A 26,008-nucleotide genomic window follows, 5' to 3' on the forward strand; every position below is an offset into this window, starting at 1 on the left:
ATGTTGAAATCTCCAAGCATAGGGAAGTACCATCCTCAGGAAAGGTTTAGAGCAACACATCTAATTCATCCAAAAAGTTACCTAGTGGTCCTGGGGCTTGATAGACAACTACAACATGTATTTTAAGAGGGTAGGTAACAGTAACTGAATGAGATTCAAAGGAGTTGTTGAAAGATGTTAAAGGATGACATTTCCAATCATTAGAGATGAGCAGACCAGTACCTCCACCTCTTCCAGTCAAACGGGGGGAGTGGGAAAATATGAAAATTGGAGAGTGCTGCAGGTGTAGCAGTGTCCTCTGGTTTGACCCAGGTCTCTGTTAGGGCCATGAGATTAAGCTTTGAATGACTAATAATAGAAGTAATGAAATCGGCTTTGTATACAGCAGACTGGCAATTCCAGAAACCAGTAGAAAAAGTGCACTTTATTGTTTATCACAACAAAGGTCTAAGCAAGCGCACAACACTGACAACGTATGCATGTTAAGCAACAACTCTGAATACACAAAACACCATTGTACCCCCCCCCCCCTTTAAGTAACTTGATCAAATTAAACAAAAATACAAAGTACCTTCCTAACTACCTGACAAAAAAACAAAACAAATCACAAACTAATTCAAAAATGAATGTCAGGTCATCCCTGAACACTGTATCTAATAATGCCTTTAGCAATTCTGAACATTAACAGGACACTTCTGTATTTAATGCGGAAGTATTGATAGTGAATTATTATTCTTATTACTAGTATTTTTTATTATTATTTGGCAAAATGATTTTACTTAATCACAAATAAATATTAAAACTATTAATTAAAAAGATATATTTATTTTTTTAAGAATAGGAATTAGAGGGATTCGCACTAAACTTAAAGAAGTTTATTTGTAGTAGAGAACTTAGAGCTGTTGTTCTAGTAGAGACGAAGAAGCTGATTATTGTAGGCCAATTGTAAATAAAGAGAGAGAGAGGGGGGTGGGGGTTGTCTTAAGTGAAGAGTAATGTGTGACTTCCTTTTTAAGAACCGAACATTCAAAGCTAATGGAACAATCTTCAAATGTGATTATTTTTTGCTTGTTTAGCTTGTCATCTTCCTGTGGGCAGAGGACCAGGTCGATGAAGTTGTTTTTCACACGCACTCAGTTTTCGCGTCATGTTTAGACTGTCGTTGGGTGTTTATGGAGATGTTAAGAAAAATGATTCACAGCGCACCTTTCTTCTGTCTGTGTGTTTCGCTATCGACTGGTATGTTATAACTTACTTTCTCAATTTATCGCAAATGAAGAATCATTGGAATAAAAAAAAACTTTCTCTGAAATGTTATATGCAAATAAAGCATAAACTAATTAAATATTAAATCAATTGCATACATTTCTACATCAAAAAACATCTGAATATTGGACAATGCAAGGTCCAGAATTCTTACTTGAAAAAAAAGAATAAATAATAGCCTAATAAAACGGAATATAAAACTGTAAAAAAAAAATAATAATAATAATAAAAAAAGTGGCTTGCCTGAAGTTTCTTGCCTTAAGAGTAATTAAGTTGTCCTGCTGGATCTTAATATTCTGTTTGAACTTAAACAGGTTTTTAATTTGCTTTATAAACTGTTTTCTCCAGGTGTTTTTGGTGATACAGATGAAGGGAAGTCAGTGTCAGTGCTGGAGGGAGATTCTGTCTTTCTAAACACTGATGTTACTGAAATACAGACAGATGATCAGATACTGTGGACGTTTGGACCTAAAGAGACGAGAATAGCTGAAATCCACAGACAGAACCTTTATATAGATGCCACTAATACAATATTTGAGAAAAGACTCCAGATGGACAATCAAACTGGATCTCTGACCTTCAGAAACATCAGATCTGAACACTCTGGACTTTATAAAGTAACAATCATCAACAAAGAAAGAGGAACTTCATACAAGAGATTCAATGTTTCTGTCTATGGTGAGTAACTGGTGTCCTGCTAATGATGATCCAGACTGATGATTCTCAAAATTACAACATTTTTTCTCCTGATTCATCTGTGATTTATGAGCATTTAATGACAAACCAAAGTGTAAGTGAAACTTATTTTCAACACCCTGTTTTGCAAGACACTTCCCTTATAACGATTATTGTTTTATATTTCCTGACTGAAATACTTATGAATAGAAGGAAGACAATATTGTTGATGTTTTAGGTATAATAAAGGTAAGAAAAGCTGTAAATCACATTGAGAAAGAGAATTAAATCATTACAGTTTAGATGGATAAATTGGTGTAAGAATGAAAAGTCAGTTTAGTATGCAGATATATCACTGTTAGCAATTGATGTAATTTTTACAATAAATTTTACAACAACGCACTGTATTCATGTTTTTGTTGTAAATGCAAATGCATGATGGGAAATTAACGGACAGTCCTGTAAAATTATTGTAACTACACCCCACCGTAGAAGCATTTTTTTACAGCAACCGCATAGCATTGTGGGATCGCTGCTGTTTGAATTTTGAAATTACGCGGCCAACGGACGGTACCAGAAGTATTTTAACATTTTTTTTGGAAGAAAGAACATGTCTCAGGTATGTAACATAATTTTTTTAATATAAGTCTTTATATATTAATACTGGTGATCTGAGTGAGTGCTGATTGTTTCATTTGGTATAATTCAGTGGAATAGGGTGAAGTTAGTTAAAATCGCGTCTTCATACTCTATCCAAATTTCCATTGCAAGAACTTTACCCAGAAACTATGGACTTTGGGCTGGAACTCGGTGTGCTTCCACCGCAGCTACCATGATGCCCCTCAGAAAGTCCCTGCTCGCGAGGTAAGTTACTTGTTCAAAGGTAACGTTACTGAACTTTCGGGGAGAAGGGTATTCCTGCACAACCGGAGGCTGCAGTTACAGGACCGCAATTCTGTGACCGCAGCTTTAGGACCCTAGTATTTTTGTGACAGCGCCACCTACTGTACTGAATCAACACTAATTAAAGATGGACGACGTGGACAGCAACCAGACGGTGAGTACCGATATTTAATTTAGTTTTATTTTATAACGTTTAAACGGTGCAAAGTTTACATAGTGAGAACTGCTAACTATGAATTAATAATTAATTCCCACCAAATTAAGAATTTGTGAGCTAGTTGTATTAATTACTACGACGTTAATTTGTGGCTATGATTTCATAAATCCTAATTGTGTTTTAATGACGAAGTATTATAAGTGAATCTAGCCTGCACATTAAACTTATCAGATGACAAGAGCATGGTTGATGTAAGGTTTGTAAGATTTACCTGCAGCTTAATGTATTAGTGTGAATACTGGCTTAATAGTCGTTGTTTTACCATATTTATGTATAAAATATATTTCATAATTAAACTGCACTGACTGCCTAGCTGCACTGTGTGTTAGCCTGTTGTTTTGGCATTGTTTTGCAATGATGAATGAGGCATTTGGCAATTTTAATAGTTTGTTACAATTTGGCCTAATCTGCAGGTCTACTCCACATACAGTTATACATTGCTGTCATGTGTCAGTTTCTGTCATGTTCTGCATGGCCAATATGAAGTGATTTTATGGATTCGATTAGGCTCACTGTAGGACAGATGATTAAAAAAGGCACTAGGGATATTTTCATGATCTCAAAATATTCTAACAAGTACACTCTCTCTTTTCCAAGATACATATAACAATCAAAAAGAGAGATCCCTGCCCGAATTGAAGAGATGCACCACATGCTGTAAGGAATTTCACTTTTCATATATATATATATATTGAATTGTGACTCAAAGCACACTTAGTAATTTAACTCTGCTGCATTTTGAATCAAAAATCACATTTTCTTATTTATCTCTCTCTGTCTCTCACTCTCTCTTTCTCTAGAGTTGAAGCCTACAGCCATTTTATCCGTGCAGCAACTGATGGAGAAGGGGTTCACTTTGGTGCTTTTGTGATGTTGTCACAAAAATGACATTTATATACTGTACAGACCAAGAGTTTGGACACACCTTCTCATTCAAAGAGTTTTCTTTATTTTCATGACTATGAAAATTGTAGATTCACACTGAAGGCATCAAAACTATGAATTAACATGTGGTATTATATATGGAATTATATACATAACAAAAAAGTGTGGAACAACTGAAAATATGTCATATTCTAGGTTCTTCAAAGTAGCCACCTTTTGCTTTGATTACTGCTTTGCACACTCTTGGCCTTCTCTTGATGAGCTTCAAGAGGTAGTCACCTGAAATGGTCTTCCAACAGTCTTGAAGGAGTTCCCCGAGAGATGCTTAGCACTTGTTGTCCCTTTTGCCTTCTGTCTGCGGTCCAGCTCACCCCTAAACCATCTGGATTGGGTTCAGGTCCGGTGACTGTGGAGGCCAGGTCATCTGACGCAGCACCCCATCACTCTCCTTCTTGGTCAAATAGCCCTTGATGCCTTCAGTGTGACTCTACAACTTTCATAGTCATGAAAATAAAGAAAACTCTTTGAATGAGAAGGTGTGTCCAAACATTTGGTCTGAACCATAATATATATATATATTATACTGAACTATAATATATATATATATATATATATATATATATATATATATATATATATATATATATATATATATATATATATATATATATATATAGTATTGTTCAAAATAATAGCAGTACAATGTGACTAACCAGAATAATCAAGGCTTTTCGTATATTTTTTTATTGCTACGTGGCAAACAAGTTACCAGTAGGTTCAGTAGATTCTCAGAAAACAAATGAGACCCAGCATTCATGATATGCACGCTCTTAAGGCTGTGCAATTGGGCAATTAGTTGAATTAGTTGAAAGGGGTGTGTTAAAAAAAATAGCAGTGTGGCATTCAATCACTGAGGTCATCAATTTTGTGAAGAAACAGGTGTGAATCAGGTGGCCCCTATTTAAGGATGAAGCCAACACTTGTTGAACATGCATTTGAAAGCTGAGGAAAATGGGTCGTTCAAGACATTGTTCAGAAGAACAGCGTACTTTGATTAAAAAGTTGATTAGAGAGGGGAAAACCTATAAAGAGGTGCAAAAAATGATAGGCTGTTCAGCTAAAATGATCTCCAATGCCTTAAAATGGAGAGCAAAACCAGAGAGACGTGGAAGAAAACGGAAGACAACCATCAAAATGGATAGAAGAATAACCAGAATGGCAAAGGCTCAGCCAATGATCACCTCCAGGATGATCAAAGACAGTCTGGAGTTACCTGTAAGTACTGTGACAGTTAGAAGACGTCTGTGTGAAGCTAATCTATTTTCAAGAATCCCCAGCAAAGTCCCTCTGTTAAAAAAAAGGCATGTGCAGAAGAGGTTACAATTTGCCAAAGAACACATCAACTGGCCTAAAGAGAAATGGAGGAACATTTTGTGGACTGATGAGAGTAAAATTGTTCTTTTTGGGTCCAAGGGCCACAGGCAGTTTGTGAGACGACCCCCAAACTCTGAATTCAAGCCACAGTACACAGTGAAGACAATGAAGCATGGAGGTGCAAGCATCATGATATGGGCCTGTTTCTCCTACTATGGTGTTGGGCCTATTTATCGCATACCAGGGATCATGGATCAGTTTGCATATGTTAAAATACTTGAAGAGGTCATGTTGCCCTATGCTGAAGAGGACATGCCCTTGAAATGGTTGTTTCAACAAGACAATGACCCAAAACACACTAGTAAACGGGCAAAGTCTTGGTTCCAAACCAACAAAATTAATGTTATGGAGTGGCCAGCCCAATCTCCAGACCTTAATCCAATTGAGAACTTGTGGGGTGATATCAAAAATGCTGTTTCTGAAGCAAAACCAAGAAATGTGAATGAATTGTGGAATGTTGTTAAAGAATCATGGAGTGGAATAACAGCTGAGAGGTGCCACAAGTTGGTTGACTCCATGCCACACAGATGTCAAGCAGTTTTAAAAAACTGTGGTCATACAACTAAATATTAGTTTAGTGATTCACAGGATTGCTAAATCCCAGAAAAAAAAAAAAATGTTTGTACAAAATAGTTTTGAGTTTGTACAGTCAAAGGTAGACACTGCTATTTTTTTGAACACACCCCTTTCAACTAATTCAACTAATTGCCCAATTGCACAGCCTTAAGAGCGTGCATATCATGAATGCTGGGTCTCATTTGTTTTCTGAGAATCTACTGAACCTACTGGTAACTTGTTTGCCACGTAGCAATAAAAAATATACTAAAAACCTTGATTATTCTGGTTAGTCACATTGTACTGCTATTATTTTGAACAATACTGTATATATATATATATATATATATATATATATATATATATATATATATATATATATATATATATATATATGTATGTATATATGTGTAAAAAATAAACATTCTTGAATCATTCTTGTTTCTTGCCTTGCCTTGCCTCTCAACAACTTTTAAAATATTGGCAGTAATTTAGTGACTCCATACGCTGATTCCAACTTTAACTTACCTGATAATGAGCTTATTCACCTTAAAGGGGGGGTGAAATGCTATTTCATGCATACTGAGTTTTTTACTCTGTTAAAGAGTTGGATTCCCATGCTAAACATGGACAAAGTTTCAAAAATTAAGTTGTACGTTTGAAGGAGTATTTCTGTTCCAAAAATACTCCTTCCGGTTTGTCACAAGTTTCGGAAAGTTTTTTTCGAGTATGGCTCTGTGTGACGTTAGATGGAGCGGAATTTCCTTATATGGGTCCTGAGGGCGCGTCTGCCGGAAGAGCACGCGCTCCCGTATAGCAGAGCACTAAGAGGCTGAGAACAGACACTGATCACTGATCAGAGCGAGAGCGTCGCGAAAAGTCACAAAAGGACTGTGTTTTTGGTTGCCAGGGCAAGACAACCCTGCACAGATTACCAAAAGAGAAACAGCATTAGGGACCAGTGGATGGAGTTTATTTTTACAGAGCATCAACGGAGTTGTGCAAGTGTTTGTGTTTGTTCCCCTGAATTTCGAAGATGCTTGTTTTACAAACAAGGCCCAGGTTGACTTTGGATTTGCACATCGTTTATTTCTTAAGGATAATGCAATCCCAACGAAAAAGGGCCACGATCGTGTGTTGGAAGCGCAGGCGGTGAGTAAAACTGCTTCAAATATCTCTGTGTTGTTAACTTAGCTATCAGCGCGTAAGCACATCAAGTAAACAACATGCGATGTTGTTATCAAACTGCACTTTCCACATGTAACCTTACAGCTTAAAAAAAAAAAAAAAGACGACATAAAGTGGAACTTAGTCATTTTCCAAAACCGCTAAGCAAATATATACAGTTTCAGTACATACCACATAGAGAAGCCTTTGCTGATGCTGCTCTTGTTAAATTTCAGCCTCTGGATCTGTGTCACAGCTTCCAGACTCGCTCAACACAAAATCCTACTCGCGCTCGTGATTCTTTAGCTCCGCCCACACGTCACGCCTCTAGGCACTCGTGTTTTTCGGGGAAAAATCGGTACAGACTATCTTTCTCTTATGAATATAATAAAACTAAAGAGTTTTTGGATTTATGAAGGATGCAGTACTACTCTATAGGTACTCAAGATTAACAGGATATTGAGTGAAAACGAGCATTTCACCCCCCCTTTAAGGAAGTGAATCAATATACTGTATAATTCAAGAGACAATTCAAGACTTTTAAGGTTCTTCATTTTTTTACAATTGTTTTAACATTGATATACATCAATTTTACAAAATTTATATTTCATTTATATTTTGTGTAAATTCATGTTTCAATTTAAAATGGTGACTCAAAGCACACTTAGTAATTTAACTCTGCTGCATTTTGAATCAAAAATCACATTTAAAAACATGCTACTGAGATTAATATATTGATGCTATATACAAAGTAACGTGACTGCAAACTAAACCAAAAGGATACTAGAACTGCGTTCCTGAAACTGCAGCCATCGCTATATTGGCCAGTACGGTAGGTGGCGCTGTCAGGAAAAACTAGGGTCCTAGAACTGCGGCCCAGATCTGCGGTCCTGAATCTGCAGCCTCCGGTTGTGCAGGAACATACTATTGCTTTCGGGAGTGGCAACTCAGAATTTGTAATTTCAACCACCATTTCTTTTGATAATTTAAAAAATATTACTGTCATCGTGTCATGAAAGGTATAGTGTTTTAACTATTTCAGGCGAGAATGTAGTTGTTTAAAACTCAAATATTCAGTTTATTTATAAAGACTGCGTCTATTAAAAAATGTGTTTCGCTGATGTCGGAGACGGTCAACTCCACGCGATCAGCGGGAGCTCAGTGATCATTAATCCGTCGGGAGCACTCTCAACTCGGCTAGACCTTCTGACATTTGCCGCTGGCTCTGATGTCTCTGTAGTGGTTAAGCATAAAATATAATTTGTTTTGGGTGATTACCTAACAGGTAATCTTTGGTCTTTATTCAGTTAATCTTTTAATATGTTAAAATGAAAAAAGGAGACAATAGGCTGCTGTTTGGTATAATATTTTGTTTTATATAATGTAAGTTAAGCCTTACGTTACACATTTCCCTGAACTTCATTTCTGCGGCTATTAATATGTTTAACGAATGAAAATGAAAACGAAAGGAGGCAGTGGTGCTTGATATCATATTTTGTCTTATTGAAATGAGGGGGGGTCGGTGGAAACGCGGCATAACTGCACTGTAAAACCCAACAAGTTAACTTAACTCAAACCGTTTGAGTAAACAGATTGCCTTGATTTAAACCCTGTAAGTTTTAAAAACTTTGCATTCAAGTAATTAAGTGATTAACTAAGTGCTGATTGAGCATTAGCGATGAACAGCTGCTGTTAACAAACAGAATCACTGAAGAAAAGAGAAACACAAGAACTACTACAACTGACTTCAGACACAGACTTAGATGAAATCAACTGAAATAAAATACATGAAATCTCTCAAGATCTGATTAAACAACCCCACAAACAGCATCACCAGCTCCACTTATTAATAACCAGACTGACTTTATTTCTGTCAGACGTCTACAGAAGATCTTATTGAGAATGAACTAAGGTTTAGATGTTGATTTATTGTTTCATTTGAAGTAACCATGTTAGAGATCAGTGTTTGCTTTAGTTGGGCTCTTGACCCTTGACTTCTGTCTTAGTTTTTTTCTCTGGCTGTTATAACAGTGTGTTTCTAAAACACTTTCGTTGTAACTCAAAAGCCAGAAGAAATAAGTGTTAACCTGTACCTAGGTGTAGGTTGTTATACTTTATATTGGTGATGATAATCATCAATTATTGATCCATACCGAGTCTAATCTCTGATGAAATAGGTGTTGTGTAATTCGATTGATTATAGTAAAAGTGATTCTAAGAGCAGTGGTTCTGTAATAATCAGTTAATACAAAGACTTTCCAAACAGTTTGGTCTTCTATGGTGTCAGTTAGTCACACACAGACATCAATAATCAGATTATGAACCTCAACAATGGTGACCATAATATAAAATAAAAAAAAATGCTGCAGAGCATGCTGGGAGCCATGGATGAGTTTTGTACTACAACCCAGCATGCATTGCAGCATGTTTTTTTCGTCACCATTGTAGAGGTTCATATTCTGATTATTGATGTCTGTGTTTGACCAGTTACTTGCATAGAAGAAAAATGTATGTGTACTAAATGTTTCGAAAGACATTTTTATGTTAACTGATTATCACAGAATCACTGGCTCTTAGTTTCATTTTTTCTAGAATCACTTCTACTAATTACACAACACCTATTTCATCAGAGATTAGACTCCTAGCAGTTCAATAATTGATGATTATCATCACCAATATAAAGTATAACAACCTACATCTAGGTACAGGTTAACACCTGATGGCATTTCTTCTTGGCTTTTGAGTTACAACAAATGTGTTTCAGAAACACACGGTTATAACAGCCAGAGAAAAGACTAAGACAGAAATCAAGGGTCAAGAGCCCAACTAAAGCAAACACTGATCTCTAACATGGTTACTTCAAATGAAACAATAAATCAACATCTAAACCTTAGTTCATTCTCAATAAGATCTTCTGTAGACGTCTGACAGAAATAAAGTCAGTCTGGTTATTAATAAGTGGAGCTGGTGATGCTGTTTGTGGGGTTGTTTAATCAGATCTTGAGAGATTTCATGTATTTTATTTCAGTTGATTTCATCTAAGTCTGTGTCTGAAGTCAGTTGTAGTAGTTCTTGTGTTTCTCTTTTCTTCAGTGATTCTGTTTGTTAACAGCAGCTGTTCATCACTAATTCTCAATCAGCACTTAGTTAATCACTTAATTACTTAATTGCAATGTACATCTTTCAGTGAACTCAACTGAATTAAGTTCAGAGTACTCATAACTGTTAGTTTTTTCAACTTAAACGGTTTAAGGCAATCGGTTTCCTCAAACGGTTTGAGTTAACATAACTTGTCAGGTTTGAGTGAGGCTGTGTCTGAAGTCAGCTGTTGTTCCTTTCTCTCTTTTCTTCAGTAATTATGTTTGTTAACAGCAGCTGTTCATCACTAAAGCTCAATTAATCACTTAATCACTTAATTGCAATGTATATCTTCTTTCAGTGAACTCAACTGAATTAAGTTCAGAGTACTCATAACTGTTAGTTTTTTCAACTTAAATGGTTTAAGGCAATCGGTTTCCTCAAATGGTTTGAGTTAACATAACTTAAGGATATCTGTTTACTCAAACGATTTGAGTTAAGTTAACTTGTCGGGTTTTACAGTGTGTACCACGGTCATGAATGGTCAAGGCAGAAGGAAAATACTGAGCGGGAACAGCTGTAGACGCTCCGCAGGATCAGCTGCACACTGGCTGCTAGATGGAACATACTTTTGCTTGCTTTAAGCCCTGTTAATAATTGTCATATGGTTATATGTCAAAGAAGAAAGGAAAGGCTGTAATTCAACATAAGCCTATTGCATCCATAAAATGCCTAGTCTAAATTAGGAAAAACCATACCATAACTTTGTCTCCCACCTGATAAAATTGGTACTTTGTGTCGTGGCCTAATGGTTAGAGGGTTGGACTCCCAATCGAAGGGTTGTGAGTTCTAGTCTCGGGCCGGACGGAATTGTGGGTGGGGGTAGTGCATGTACAGTTCTCTCTCCACCTTCAATACCACGACTTAGGTGCCCTTGAGCAAGGCATCGAACCCCCAACTGCTCCCCGGGCGCCGCAGCCCACTGCTCCGGGTGTGTGCTCACAGTGTGTGTGTGTGTTCACTGCTCTGTGTGTGTGCATTTCGGATGGGTTAAATGCAGAGCACAAATTATGGGTCACCATACTTGGCTGAATGTCACTTCACTTTCACTTTCACTTTCATTTCAGGAGAGGCACTAAGTGCAGACAAATGGATGATTTCTTTGGAAGGGACAACTGTGATGGGGCCCCACAACAACCTTCTGAATGGAGTCCAGCGACCTTCGCTGTCTACGTGTCTAACTAACAGTATCCTAAAGAGGCCTCAAGCACTAAAGGTATGTTAAAACTGTTTGCACACTTATAAAGAAAAATAGACTCTATGATATACTCTATGCATTGATGTCAAAAGACAGTTTTCCATCCAATTCCTTTGCACCTTTTAAGCGCATTCATAGAAATTTGGCAAAGAAACCCTATAACTGGAGAGCATTTCCATCAGATCTGTTAAATTAGAAATGAACAGGAGAGTAGTCATGAAAAGATGTGGGATCAAAACTTAAGGGGCATCTTAAAACAGCCGATAGAGTTGCAACAAATGTGCATTTATGTTGCATTTATTAGCGAGTCGATCCACATAAAAAAGTTTTATTCACATTAGAATATTTTATGTGAATTTGAACCGTTTCCATTCAGGATTTTTTTTTTTTTTTCAAAATGTTACAATGTGCATTAAAAAGCTGGATGGAGACAAAGCTATTTCTATTAAGTGTCTAACATAGAGTTGGTATTGCCCTGCAAGACATTTATGTAAACACAGAAAAGTCTGACAGACAGCAGTTTAACATTACAATTTTCATTAAGTAAATTTTGGGGGTTAAAGTCATTAGATGTGATTTTACTTTTTCCTTTCTCTTTGTAGTGTTACAAGCTCTTGGTGAATGAAGAACATCTGTATAGGGTGGCCGTATGTGCCGTTCATACGGGACACGTCCCCGGCAGGATTTTAATATTGCCTAAAACATCCAGGTTTTGGCTGTTTGCACTGTGCAGGTCGATCGATGTGTGAAATTCATAAGAGCTAAAGAGAGCAGAACAGACAGCTCCTTATGCTTTTGAAATTGCTCTCATGTGTTTGTTCGTTTGAATTGAAGCGTCAGTCTTAAAGGCTGTTTCTTTAAAAAGGGAAACTACTTTGTTTGGCCTTCCAAAAGAGAACACGACTAGAAATCATGTTTATATCACATTTATAATGGGTTTTGACATTATAATGAAATAAACATTACAATTAAATGTTTGTCTCGTTGCTTCGGCCGGACAGGGCACAGTATGTTAAGAGGCATAACATTTCAGTCACATGATAGATAGATTGGATAGCTGGTCAATCAGAGCACACTTCGCTTTTCAGAACGATGAGCTTTGTAAAAATTAACACGTTTCAGAAGGCGAGGAGAGGAGTACCTGTAGAGGAGAAACAATAATGTGTTTTTTTAACCTTAAACCGCTTAAACATTTCATTACACCAAATACACAAAATAATGTTCTTTTTAGCAATGTCATATGACCCATTTTGCAGACACTTTTGTCCAAAGCGACATTCAATTTACAGTGCATACAGTGACATTATATATTTAAGAAAAACAATGTAAAAGCCAATGTAATTCTAAATGTTATGTTGTTAAATGTGTTGATGTTAAATAAATACATCAACGTCATTTTTGTTCTACAAGCAAGTTTACTTTTTATGTTTGTTTTTTTTTTACACAGTATTTATCATTACCTGATATGAAAACTTGTTTTCCATCTCTCTGTTTTCAGAGCTTTTTGTTGAATCAACTCCAAGATGTCAGCAAAGCAGAGAAGAGACATGGGCTCAACGCACCTGTCTGCACCCTATTAAGAAGACTCCTGGGCTTTGAGTTGATGGGCTAGTATTGATGCCCACCCACCCACACCCCACAGCTTCCCCAGTTCAAGACTGCTTGGGACCTTTTGTTATTTATTACCATGTTCCCCCTGATGATAGACTGTCTGGACGTCTGGAAGTGAGCTAGATTCTTCAGTGAAACTGTAATTTTGTTTGTATGAAAAAAAAAGATAAAATAAGTTTGTAATATGTGATGTTGCATGTGTTAATAATAACAAATAATAAAAAGTTGCCATTGCTTTGGTTTTAATTTTGGAAGATGGAAAATTGCAGTATTTTATTATATTTAGAAATTACAATATATTTTGAATTACAATATTCAATTGTAATTGTCTCCTGTAAAATTACAGGAAATTCCTGGCAACTGAGTTGCAGTAAATATACAGTAAATTAAAATAAATTACAGCATTTTACTGTAATAATGCTACTTTAATCACAGTAGCACTGCTGTATAAATACAGGACTCTATTGTATTGAAAAAAACAATATATTACCTGTATATTACTTGCTGTAAATTCACGGCAATTAGTTGCCAGGAATTTCCTGTAAAATTACAATAAATTTTTAACAGTGTACTGTAACTGACATCATCGCTGGTTCGAGGGTCTCTCTGTGTCTGCGGGGGGTTACGCCGGGTGATCCGGTTTTCTCTCACAGCCCAAAGACATGAAAGTCAGGTCAACTGAATTCAGTTAACTCAATAACACAAAAACTCAATTCACTGAACTCAATTACAAATTGTCCCCAGACGTGTGTGTGTGTAAAGACGAGACTTGTGAATGGATTGAATTGTGTGTGGATGAACTGGTTCTGGCTGTGAATATGATAATAGATGTCGGAAAGGCATTAAGGAAATAAACAAACAAACAAACGGACATCATCACCAGTCTGTTACATTTTGAAAGTAAAAAACACACACACACAAATATGGTATAGCAAAGGCAGAGTTTTTATGTTTCATTGTTCTTGCTGAACAACATTTATTTTTATGTTTTCCAGCTGCTCTGCCTGTTCCTGACATCATCAGAGACACTTCAAATTGTTCATCATCATCAGTGTCCAGATGTGTTCTGCTGTGTTCAGTTGTGAATGTGAGTGCTGTGACTCTCTCCTGGTACAAAGGAAACAGTTTATTGTCCAGCATCAGTGTGTCTGATCTCAGCATCAGTCTCTCTCTACCTCTGGAGGTGGAATATCAGGAGAACAACATCTACAGCTGTGTGATCAACAATCCCATCACAAACCAGACTCAACACAACATCAACATCACTCAACTCTGTCAGCCATGTCCAGGTATCACATGATCTTTTTTCCTCTAATTGTGTTAAAGAAATAAAATAGTGTTTTATTGAAATATTTAGTCCATGTCTATGTGCTTTGAGGTGTTCTCTCATCTATAATGTTATTTACATCTTGACAGTTCACTGTTAGCAGATTTTCTCATATACAAGTGTTTGTCTAGCCAGTCAGGGTGTGGCATTCGTCTGAAATGAAAGCCTGTAGGCAGTTTAAAAATATTACATGCAAAGTAATGACTTTAAATTTAGCAAAATAAAAATAAAAACTGTTGTGAGCGGTATAGACCCAATTCAAATATCAAAATATTCAAATACTTTATTTGAATACATGCTTAGGTGAAATTGAATAGGTTCAGTGACAGATTCCACCATTAAACTATTAAGAATTTACACTACTGGTTCTTTTCTGTGCATTACAGAACGGGGAGAGAGTTTACGTCTCATTTCAATAGTTGTTATAGCACTGCTGCTGCTGCTGTTAGCTGTAGTTGGAGGTTTGATCTACTGCTTCAGAAAGCGTAAACAATTGGGAAAAGAAGGCAAGTACTGACATGCTAGTTATATATATATATATATATATATATATATATATATATATATATATATATATATATATATATATATATATATATATAAAATAAGTAAATAAATAAATATTATGAAATATTAAATGTAGTTAGGTTTATTAAATGTGATTATCATTAAAACAGTTAAGGCTCAAGAGGAAGAGATACTTTATGCTAATACAACATTCTCTGCAGATCGAGTTAAGCATACGGTAAGATATATCATATTTCTGTGTGAACTCTGACTTTTGTGTGTGTGTGTGTGTGTGTGTGTGTGTGTGTAAACACCTCAGCTTCTTTAAAAACCTGAAGTCTGTTGTGTATGTGTCTGAGAATATGTTATCAAACTGCTGTGTTTCTCTCTGATGTGATGACGCTGAAAGCTTTTCTTCACTCATTCTGCTCAACTGTGGAAATAGAGCTGCTGTTTTCATTTATTCTGTCCTTCACTTTTAAAATTCAGTGTTTGGACACTTGATTTTAATTTTGATTATTTTGATGTTTCTTTGCAGGATGTCGTTGCAGCAGATCAAACATATTCATCTGTTTAGATATGAAAGACTGATCAAGCTCAGACATCTTGTAGACGTCTCAATTCTGTCATAACACCATGAGGAGGTGAAGATCGAGGAGTGAAGAGGCGTCCTGAGGAGTCATGAGGAAGGACACACAGATGTATCATATGAGGAAGTCTTGTTTGATGAAAAAATGATGCACATATAAATTCTCCCCCTTCACATCTGTTGTAAAAATTTACATTTACATTTTACCTCTGCAGTTTAAATAAGTCATACATGTCATATATTTCAACAGGGCATCTTGCTTTATTAATGTTTATTATGAATGCCTAAAACAACGAACTTTAACAACATAAAGGCAGCTGATGACACTTTAAGTGATGCTTGAGTGATCAGGAATATTCTAATGTTCATCATTTGATTCTTTCGTCCTCCTTTCCTTTACATGCTCTTCCCCTCGTATCCTAAAGGGAGTGGAGCTAAGATGTGAGGAAAGGAAATGAGGATGCACAAATAAGAAATGAGGATGCACACTGATGTCACTTTGATAACACCGGTGTTTCATTACATTTCATTTAAAAGCAGTAGTTTTTAGGAGATGTAGTTTTCATATGATATTTTTTATTTCACTCCACATTTCACAGTATTATTGTGTGTTTTTATATATTTTGTAATGCTATATATATATATATATATATATATATATATATATATATATATATATATATATATATATATATATATATAGCACTTATATATCATTGCTTTTTTTGTTGTTTTTGATTGCTTCCACTGTCCTCATTTGTAAGTCGCTTTGGATAAAAGCATCTGCTAAACGAATAAATGTTTATATATATATTTCATTACTTATTAAATTTTCCTATTCTGTCATTTGGTGATTTTTTTTTTTTTTTTTTTTTTTTTTGTCCGTGTTGCTGTTTATTTTGGCTATTGTTCAAACCTGACGCTCATCTTCCACTTATGTTTAAGAAAATAATTGAGAGACATCATTGTTCTGTGTTTCTCTTTACAGTGTCTCCACCCTCATCCTACTTATAAAAAAAGCACTTAAAAAGATGATGCATTGAAGCTTTTCAGCCAAGTGATTCACAAAAAGGTTAATTTCTTGAGGCTTAATTTGCTCACAATACCACCTGGTGGCCAAAGAGTGTAAAACAAGCAGATACATTACAGATGACCTTAATACTAAATATTACTAAATATTGTAGAAACATACAGTAATTTTCTGTAAAGTTGCTTGGTAACGATTTGTATTGTAAAAAGCGCAATACAAATAAACTTGAATTGAATTGAATGACCAAGTCTCAGGCTCTATTCTACAGGATTTCCGGAAGACGTAAGTCACATTCTTTAACGTTCCACCTGGAAACAAAGATGTCATGGCGACTAACCCCCTCACGAAAGAAGAAAGCTGTAGTGTTAACAACTGTGACGAAGAGTGCTTATCAGCATCAACTAAACTATGTCGGAGTTTCAAAACTATGTGAAATATTGACAGTTTGCGGGATATAATCTTTAAATTACATCTGAGAGTTTTACAAAATGGTTTGGTATTGTGGCGACTGTGATTGGTCACATCGGTCAACCCTTACGAAAATCAACCATGGTTTTAATACAAATAAAACCAAAAAACCTATACCATGGTAACCACAAATTAACCATGGTTTTGCTATATTAACCATATTTTAACCATGGTATTACATATCTACAAATGGTAGTCAACAAGCCAAAAAAGCTATGGGTTACTAAAGTTTTACTATAATAAAACCATGGTTATTTTTCATAAGGGAAACGGCTTCACAGACGGCCTTGGCCAAAGAAAGCTGCCATAAATCACAGACCTTCAGCCATCAGTCTGAAGGTCTGGCTACACAAGACAACAAGTGAAGAAAATAAATATTTTTCACATAGACTAATCTATTTAATGTAATGTGCATTTGTTAGTGGTATGTACTAATATAACATAACTGTGTAATAAATATTGGCTTGAAATGAAAGTGTTTGCTCATTATAGGCAGGATGAGGCTATTATTAGTCTAAAACTGGAAAGTTGCTGAGTTTAACAGTTCAGAGTACAGTGAATTTACATGATTTAAACAGCTTTCTGAAGCAGTCTGGCCAAGCGAGGACTCGGACATCAATGACCTCATTCCTCTAAAGCGATATAAGCCTCAAAACGCGTCACTGAAAGCTGCCTCTGGCTGCCGGGATTTCTTCACACACGCTCCGAAAACTCGTCACAGAACGTAACATTATTTCGACCTCCCTCTCGACACCGAATATCCACTTCTGTCACGTGCGTCGCTGTTAACTCTCACTTTCGTTTTTACAGTTTAGGTTCAAGACACGGAAATATATATGCAAACAACTGTTCAGTGATGCAGCTCGTAAACATGATCAACATGAAGAGTATGACTGAGAAGAAGAGCCCTTTATTACAGAAGAAATCGATCAAGCTCCACTTGCCTGCAGGTAGACTATTACTTCATATGCCGGTATATTCCCTTTCAGGACTGTTAAGAAAAAGGGTAGGGATTTAATTGTAAATGAGGTGTGCAGACAGGCGTGTGATGTTATTATATCGCCAATATAGATTTTTTCTGCTATTTAAGATCCATATATAAGATAACAGTTATATCCGATGGTAAAATGAATGAAGGGAGAAACGTTTTTATGTATTCATTTATTTATTTATTTAAGATTAATAATATGCCTTTAGATATTATGCCATTTCAAGGGTGTATATAGTTATTAATTATTCACATATGCAATGTTCAAAGAACACATTATTTATTGTTACATACTGTACATTGTTGCAGAACCCCTTTTTCCAACTTGAGTTCGTAAAACGCTCAGTACCGCCACTTCCTTCCCTTCCGAGAAGCCCATGTTGTATTTGCTCAGCGAATTTGATCATGCTGATTTGGCTTTTAGTTTTTTTTTTTTTTTTTTAGTCTTTTTTATATTGCATAATAGAGGAAACATGCTCCAGTACCTTAGAAATAAGTGTTAAATCTTTTTGTTCTTAAAAAAAAAAAAGACAAAATAGACATGCATCAATGGATGATTCCCAGAAATACTTTTATCCAGATTTTAACAATATTTTTCTTGAACATGTTTAGATATAGATTTAAACTTTAAAGCAATAATAGTCTTCAGATTTTATAATTTATTTAAATGCTGGCAGTCTATATTTATGTATTAGGTCATATAAAAGTGCATACATGTATACATGAATAATGTATGAGTGCATGTATATATGTGCATTGATTGTGTTTGAGGGTGTGAGTTCTTGTGTGTGTGTGTGTGCTTGTATTTGTGCTCACCTGTGTATGAATAGCCCACCACCAAAAAGTTTCTGGCATAATTTTTAACTTGTTTAAAAGTAAAAACTAACATGTAAAAAAAAAATTACTTTGTGATTTAATAATTTATGCATAAAAAGGTCTTAAAGTAAATGCTGTTCTTCTGAACTTTCAATGCATTAAAAAATCCAGAATTTGACATTTTCCATAATAATATTTAAATCTGCATCTTTGATCAAATAGGCTAAATGCAGCCTTGGTGAGCATGAAAGACTTAATTCAAAAACATTAAAAGTTAAAAAAAAAAAACATTAAAAGATCCCAAACTAATGCATATATTTGATTTTTGATTTCAAATGTAAACATTAATTATAAAGCATAACAATTAATCATAAACTGTTTATCTTGAAACAGCAGAACAACTGCAGGTTGGAAGATCCTCTGAAAGAGAATGAATATGGAAAAGATAAAACAGACGTATCGAAAGTAAGACCATATTTCTCACTTATTTTGTTATAAGAACCTGCTCAATATTCTCTACCGCAAAATTTGCACAGTTTTAGTTATGTATTTATTTTTTGAAACAGATGGTAAAAGCATTGAAACACAGTTTGGAAACATGGCACAGCAAGACGACATTCCACAACACGCATCGCTCAGACAACCATCAATTCAAGATTCAGAGCAGTATCTTCAAGATTTCAGAATTAACCTGAGAAATGGTGGCACAGTAGTTGCTCCAAACATACTAGGATCCACAATAGCTGGTGATGTTACAGTGAATGTCAATGTGGTGAGTGTTTCATTTTGCTGAGTTGCGCATTTAAGAACTGGCTTAAGGGTATATTCATATTTATATATAGTTTATATTGATTTGTATGTTGCTGTTTTTTTTCAGCAACAGGTGCCACGCTTTACCTCAATGAACAACAATGGTAAAATTTGTTGCTTAATAAAAATCTTAATTCGTAAGCACAATACTTCTGTTAATCACATGACTTTGTCCTGATTTTTAGAATCTCTTCAGAGTGTAAAGAATAACATGAAATCAAGAATGATGAAGGACTCTGAGAGGATTTTGGAGGGAAGCTTACAACAGTCAGTCTCTCTAAATAAGATCTACACTCAACTGTTCATCATCAATGACGAGTCAGACCCCATCAATAAAGAACACGAGATCTGGCAGATTGAGACGACAAATGATTTCAACACATCAGCGCAGACGGTCATAAACTACAATGATATTCTTAAACCACCCTTGGGTGAAAATAGGACAATGAAGATGGTTTTGACAAAAGGAATCGCTGGTATCGGGAAAACAGTCACTGTGCAGAAGTTTGTCAACGACTGGGCGAGCGGAGAAGCCAATCAGGATCTAGAGTTTGTTTTTCTGCTCCCATTCCAGGAGATTAACTTACATGAGGGAGAAAACCAGAGTCTTCTTGACCTTCTTTGTGCCTTTTACCCAGAATTCAAAGAGGCGAGACCGATCTCTGACTGGATCTGTGATAGAAACGTTCTGTTCATCTTAGATGGTCTGGATGAATATAAAAATGAGTTGAGCTTTCAAACAAGCATTTTGTCAGATGCTTCTAAAGAAGCCTCGCTGGATGTTCTTCTAGAAAACCTTCTAAGAGGAAAACTGCTTCCATCCGCACACCTGTGGATCACTAGCCGGCCTGTGGCAGCTAACCAGCTTCCACCGGAGATCTTCAGACGGGGATATGTCACGCAGATCAGAGGATTCACAGATGAACAAAAGGAGGAGTACTTCACGAGGCAGTTTGAGGATCCAGATCTAACCCAAACAGTCACCCGTCACCTGAAGTCTCATAAGAGCCTGTGGATATTGTGCCACATACCTCTCTTTTGTTGGATTTCATCAGTTGTTCTGAAAACCATCATTAAAAGTCCAAATAAAGACAGGGACATGCCCTCGAATCAGACAGAAATGTATATCCACTATCTGCTCATTCAGACTGGGTTAAGCCACAACAAATATCAAGGGAAAAACGTGTCACCAGAAGACACTCTCGTAAAGTACAAAGAACTGATTAAGAAACTGGCAAAATTGGCATACTGGGAGCTGAAGAAACAGAATGCCATCTTCTATAAAGAAGACTTGAGGAAATATTATATCAATCTAGATGAAGCTCTTCGATATCCTGGCATCATCACCTGTGTCTCTGAGAGCAAGTTTGGATATAACAGGACCAAGTTTTTCAGCTTTGTCCATCTCAGCGTCCAGGAATTCTTTGCAGCCTTGTTTGTTTTTCATGAATTTTTATCAGGAAACCAAGACTCCCTGGAATTAACTAAAAAAAAAAACGGGGAGAATTTGTCTGACTTTCTCAAAAGCGTGATTGATATGGCAGTCGAAAGTAAAAGTGAACACTTGGATCTTTTTAACTGTTTCCTCTTTGGAATTTCTTGTGATTCCAGCAGACGTTTACTCGAAGGATTCCTGCCTCGATTGGACGACAGTAGTTCAGAAGATCACAAAAAAGTGACCAAGTACATTAAGTCTTTGAGGAGGAAAGATCTGTCCCCCGAGAGATGCTTTAGTCTCGTCCGTTGCATCGTGGAGCTCAAAGACAGGTCTTTTTTGCAGATGCCAGATCTTGAAAGCTCACGGACCACAAAGCCCCTCACACTGTTCCAGTGCACGCTTCTGGCTTTCCGGTTTGTGAAGTCAGATACAGACCATGATGAGTTTGTCCTCAGGAAATTCAACATCACTTTAGAAGGATTTCAGAGATTCTCTCCAGCCATTACATGCTTCAGAAAGGCTATGTAAGTATTATGAAACCATCTGTAAACATCTTCATACTTTATCATAAAATATTCCCAGTCAAAGTTCAGTCTAACAGAATAAATATGGAACATTTTAAATAATATTGACAGGCTCAAAGGAAGCGACTTTACAGAGAAACACTGTGAAATCCTGGTGCCTTTTCTTACCTCACCAAACTCTCACCTGACTCATCTTGATCTGAGCCACAATAGTCTGGGACTGTCTGCACTGAAGCAACTTTCTAGGGCCTTCTGTGATCCCAAATGCCAGATTCAGATGCTCAACCTCAGCCACAACAACCTTCAGAGTCAGGACATGGAGCTCTTCAAGAATGTGCTTTCAGGATCAAATCTGAATCTGAAAATCCTGGACCTCAGTGACAATAATCTAGAGGACGAAGGAGTAAAAGTCCTCTCTGCTGGGCTGCGGAGTGCAAAGTGTCATCTTGAAGTTCTGAAGTAAGTCAAAGTAACTGACAACATCAGGGTCCAGACAGGTGAGATAAATATATTTTGTAAGGACATCTATGGTAAGTTCGAAAAGATGCTTAGGTGTTTGAAGAACGTAATTGAAATTGAAACATTGATTTTATAGTGTGACTTTTTATATAAAAAAAAAACATCAAATGTAATATTTGTTTTTTAACAATATTTTCATGTTGTTGGTAACTAATTGACTTGTATCTGCAAAAAATAATAATAATATTAATTAACAAAGGCACTTGCTGTCAATCAAAAATAAATCAAAGACAAAGATGAAATATGTAACGATATCACCTTTGTAATCATCGGGAAGAAGGAGGCGGGAACCGGCGCACAATCAATTAAACTTTAATAATTGAAAAATAAACACAAAACAGCGCACCAGCCCCTCACGGACGATTGGTGCGCACAAAATAAAAAGCAAACATAAAATAATGTCCCAGGCCTGGTCCTCTCTCGTCCTTCACTATAGTCGCTCCAGTTTTATATCCTTCCATCTCCTACGTGGGACTCGATACCGGCGATGGGGCGCAGGTGCAGCTCATCTTCAATCACTACACCTGGCCTCACTCCTCGTTCCCATGCTCTCGGCCCCGCCCCACTCGCCACAAAATAATTAATTTGTTTAGCTGCATGTCACATGACCATAAATGTATTAAAATGTATACCTTGAATACAAAGTAATTTGCCTAATTGGTGAATAAGTTATATACAGAAACCAAACTACTGTCATTCCTTGGCCAGTTGATCTGAACAAAATTCTGATTTGCCTTACAGACTCTCAGGCTGTCAGATTCAAGAAGGAGTTTTGAAGTTGCTGTCATCTTTGAAAGAAAGTCTGAGAGAACTGGACCTGCAGTATAATATCCTTGGAAAGATCTTGGAAAAGAAAGTTTGTGTGAAAGTTCGTGTACTGAAGGATAAGTTTCCCTTACTGAGGTATGTAGCTTTTATCTGGTATTGGTTAATTTGGAAGGTTGGAATGAGCATCACTGGATCCCATGAAACATGTAGTGAGGACTTTGATTCTTCTTAGCCATTCAGTGAATTGCTCGCTGTTGCGTTCAAGTATACTTCCTTTAGACAACTTTGATACACAAGCACTAATGTAAAGTTAAAAATTAGAAGAGTTTTCGAACAAGAGACTATCCATTCATGTTTAAAATATGCTTCAATAAATGTGCAATGGTGTGATTCTTGTCTTAACATATTGACCCATACTAACTCTAACTCTTAACTAGAATTTACACTGGAGGAGTCTGCAACCACCAACCAGGACTGTACAAATGTGAGTTTAAACATGGGCCACCAGAAAGATTGCAGCTTAAAATGTAACTGCTTCACCAATTTTAACACCTTTTTCCATTTCATTTGAAAAGGTCTTGAGGTGTGACCAATACATTTATTGCAGTGCAAATACTGTTTCTTTAATTTACTGTACATGAGTTCATTAAAACCTGCTCTTATTAAAATAATGAAAGAATTACCAAAATGCTGTTTAAAGTATAGCATGTGACTTCCCTAAACTATTTAACATAATCTACACTCAATATGCTGCTATTGCTAATTGTAGATATTTAAGCTGACATTTTCTGATAAATCTCTTTGTTTTTAGATGCTGTCATGCTCACCTTTGACCCTCAGACGGCTAACGAATACCTCTGTCTGAGCGAGGACAACACTGTAGCTGTTCGTAAGAGAGAGAGGCAACAGTTTCCTGCTAGTAATGAAAGATTTGACAAGTGCAACCAGGTCCTGTGCTGCCAGCCGCTGGCAGGACGTTGCTTCTTTACGGTGGACGTGATCGGGACAGGGGTGAACATTGGTGTGGCCTGTAAGGGAATCAAGAGGAAAGGTGAAGATGACACCGTACGTCTGGGACGCAATAAGATGTCATGGTGTTTATGTTGCACAAAAACTGTATGTGTGGCTCATGACAAAATAACTGAATCACTAACTAAACTGCTTCAAACAGAGTCCACCAGAAAACTCGGTGTGTTCATGGACCTGGAGGCTGGTTCTGTTTCCTTCTATAAGTTGAGCCCAGACTCAGAGCCTGAACTCTTGCACATGTTTGATGCAGAGTTTCCTCGGGACCAGGAACTTTACGCTGCGTTCAGTATTCATGAACCAGACAGCTCAGTCCGTTTAAGGCAAGCGTCACTATAACTATAACTTTACAGTTACGGTTTGTGCTCCAGACATGAATGATGCCTCAAATTAGGAGAGTGTGATTGTTACAGTAAAAACCTGGCAGACCTACTGAAAGAAGCCTGCTGGGAAAAGCACCTACTGTAGAAGATCAGCAAGTGTTGAAACATGACTTCATCTTTATTATTGTGCGCTTTATAAACTCTAAACCACAGTACCAGCATTCTTTTGTCTCATATCAGTTAACATGTCTTTAGATTTGAATATCTCAGTGGAACTGGTTTCATTTAATCAAAAATAGAGTTTTACTAATTGGATCTGATGCAGTGTTTTTTGTACTGGGCTGATTTTTCAAACCTGACATCCCAAACCTATATGACTTACTTTCTTCTGCGGGACAATACAAGAAGATACTTTGAAGACACTTTTTTTTCCTCTCTGTACAGGGGAAGTTAATGGGGTCCAATTATTTTTGGCTCCCAACATTTCTGCAAAGTATTTTATTTGATGTTCCCTATAAATTCCACCTGCCTATTTGAAACCAAAATGTTAAATCACATTTCTGTAATCATAATTTGTTTTTATTTATTTTTTTACACTGCTATTTTCTGTGCATTACAAGAGTAAGCCCCTTCAAGAAATAATGAGCGCATCACGCCCCTGCATGTACACATGAATAAAGTCCTCTTCTTCACTCTGCTGATCGCTGAAATCAAGGAAGTTAAATGCTGCCCCCTAGACCACAAAGAGTGTAACTGTCCCAGTAATGACAGCAAAATATGTATGGATTTTTTTATAGCGCTTTAAACAAAAAAGATTGTGTCAAAGCAACTGAACAACATTCATTAGGAAAACAGTGGCTCAATAATGTAAAATTACAGTTAAAGTTCATGACATCACTGAGTTCATCATTGAATTCAGTGATGTCATCATCACAGTTCAGTTTAGTATCTGTGCAATCAAGTCAACGATATCGCTGTAAATGAAGTTTCCCCAACTAAGCAAGCCAAAGGCGACAGCGGCAAGGAACCGAAACTCCATCGGTGACAGATTGGAGAAAAAAACATGGGAGAAACCAGGCTCAGTTGGGGGGTCAGTTCTCCTCTGACCAGACGAAACCAGTAGTTCAATTCCAGGCTGCAGCAAAGTCAGATTGTGCAGAAGAATCATCTGTTTCCTGTGGTCTTGTCCTGGTGGTCATCTGAGACAAGGTCTTTACAGGGGATCTGTATCTGGGGCTCTAGTTGTCCTGGTCTCCACTGTCTTTCAGGGATGTAGAGGTCCTTTCTAGGTGCTGATCCACTATCTGGTCTGGATACGTACTGGATCCGGGTCACTGCAGTGACCCTCTGATCTGGATACAGACTGGATCTGGTGACGGTGACCTCGGAACAAGAGAGAAACAGACAAATATTAGCGTAGATGCCATTCTTCTAATGATGTAGCGAGTACATCGGGTGTTATTAGAAGTGTTCCCGGTTCCGGTTTACCTAATTAATGCAGCCTAAAAATCCTTTAACGGATTTGGATATTAGAAGCATATTAGTGTGTTATGTGTAAGCCAGGTTAAAGAGATGGGTCTTTAATCTAGATTTAAACTGCAAGAGTGTGTCTGCCTCCCGAAAAATGTTAGGTAGGTTATTTCAGAGTTTAGGCGCCAAATAGGAAAATGATCTGCCGCCCGCAGTTGATTTTGATGTTATAGGTATTATCAAATTGCCTGGATTTTGAGGATGCAGTGGACGTGGTGGACACATAGATGTCCTCATTTTGTTTTCAACTGACATTTCAACAGTCATTTCAACAGTCCAACAAAAAAATGTTGTAT

General features: G+C 36.7%; 2 protein-coding genes across 2 annotated transcripts; both read left to right on the forward strand.

The window, feature by feature from the left end:
- The first annotated feature begins 1,024 nt into the window (after positions 1-1,024).
- LOC127988206 (SLAM family member 9-like) lies at positions 1,025-14,893 on the forward strand. Its single transcript, XM_052590832.1, has 4 exons — positions 1,025-1,239; positions 1,615-1,944; positions 14,045-14,338; positions 14,763-14,893. The coding sequence occupies exons 1-4, from the start codon at positions 1,173-1,175 to the stop codon at positions 14,891-14,893; spliced, it is 822 nt and encodes a 273-aa protein (XP_052446792.1). The 5' UTR covers positions 1,025-1,172.
- A 2,774-nt stretch (positions 14,894-17,667) lies between these two features.
- On the forward strand, positions 17,668-24,881 carry LOC127986935 (NACHT, LRR and PYD domains-containing protein 3). Its single transcript, XM_052589195.1, has 9 exons — positions 17,668-17,920; positions 19,168-19,239; positions 19,341-19,546; positions 19,652-19,688; positions 19,770-21,546; positions 21,658-22,005; positions 22,807-22,968; positions 23,271-23,317; positions 23,645-24,881. The coding sequence occupies exons 3-9, from the start codon at positions 19,373-19,375 to the stop codon at positions 24,196-24,198; spliced, it is 3,099 nt and encodes a 1,032-aa protein (XP_052445155.1). The 5' UTR covers positions 17,668-17,920; positions 19,168-19,239; positions 19,341-19,372; the 3' UTR covers positions 24,199-24,881.
- The last annotated feature ends 1,127 nt before the right edge of the window (positions 24,882-26,008 follow it).

The sequence above is a fragment of the Carassius gibelio genome, chromosome B22 (assembly GCF_023724105.1).
Source record: "Carassius gibelio isolate Cgi1373 ecotype wild population from Czech Republic chromosome B22, carGib1.2-hapl.c, whole genome shotgun sequence".
NCBI classification, from domain to species: Eukaryota; Metazoa; Chordata; class Actinopteri; order Cypriniformes; family Cyprinidae; genus Carassius; species Carassius gibelio.

What these genes read in the sequence shown, in the direction of transcription:
- LOC127988206 (XM_052590832.1), top strand. Translation starts at nt 1,173, where the DNA reads ATGGAGATGTTAAGAAAAATGATTCACAGCGCACCTTTCTTCTGTCTG. An exon ending in GTGTGTTTCGCTATCGACTG is followed by an intron (nt 1,240 to 1,614) that starts GTATGTTATAAC and finishes TGTTTTCTCCAG; the next exon opens with GTGTTTTTGGTGATACAGAT. An exon ending in ATTCAATGTTTCTGTCTATG is followed by an intron (nt 1,945 to 14,044) that starts GTGAGTAACTGG and finishes TATGTTTTCCAG; the next exon opens with CTGCTCTGCCTGTTCCTGAC.
- LOC127986935 (XM_052589195.1), top strand. Translation starts at nt 19,373, where the DNA reads ATGGCACAGCAAGACGACATTCCACAACACGCATCGCTCAGACAACCA. An exon ending in TTACAGTGAATGTCAATGTG is followed by an intron (nt 19,547 to 19,651) that starts GTGAGTGTTTCA and finishes GTTTTTTTTCAG; the next exon opens with CAACAGGTGCCACGCTTTAC. An exon ending in TGTCATCTTGAAGTTCTGAA is followed by an intron (nt 22,006 to 22,806) that starts GTAAGTCAAAGT and finishes TTTGCCTTACAG; the next exon opens with ACTCTCAGGCTGTCAGATTC.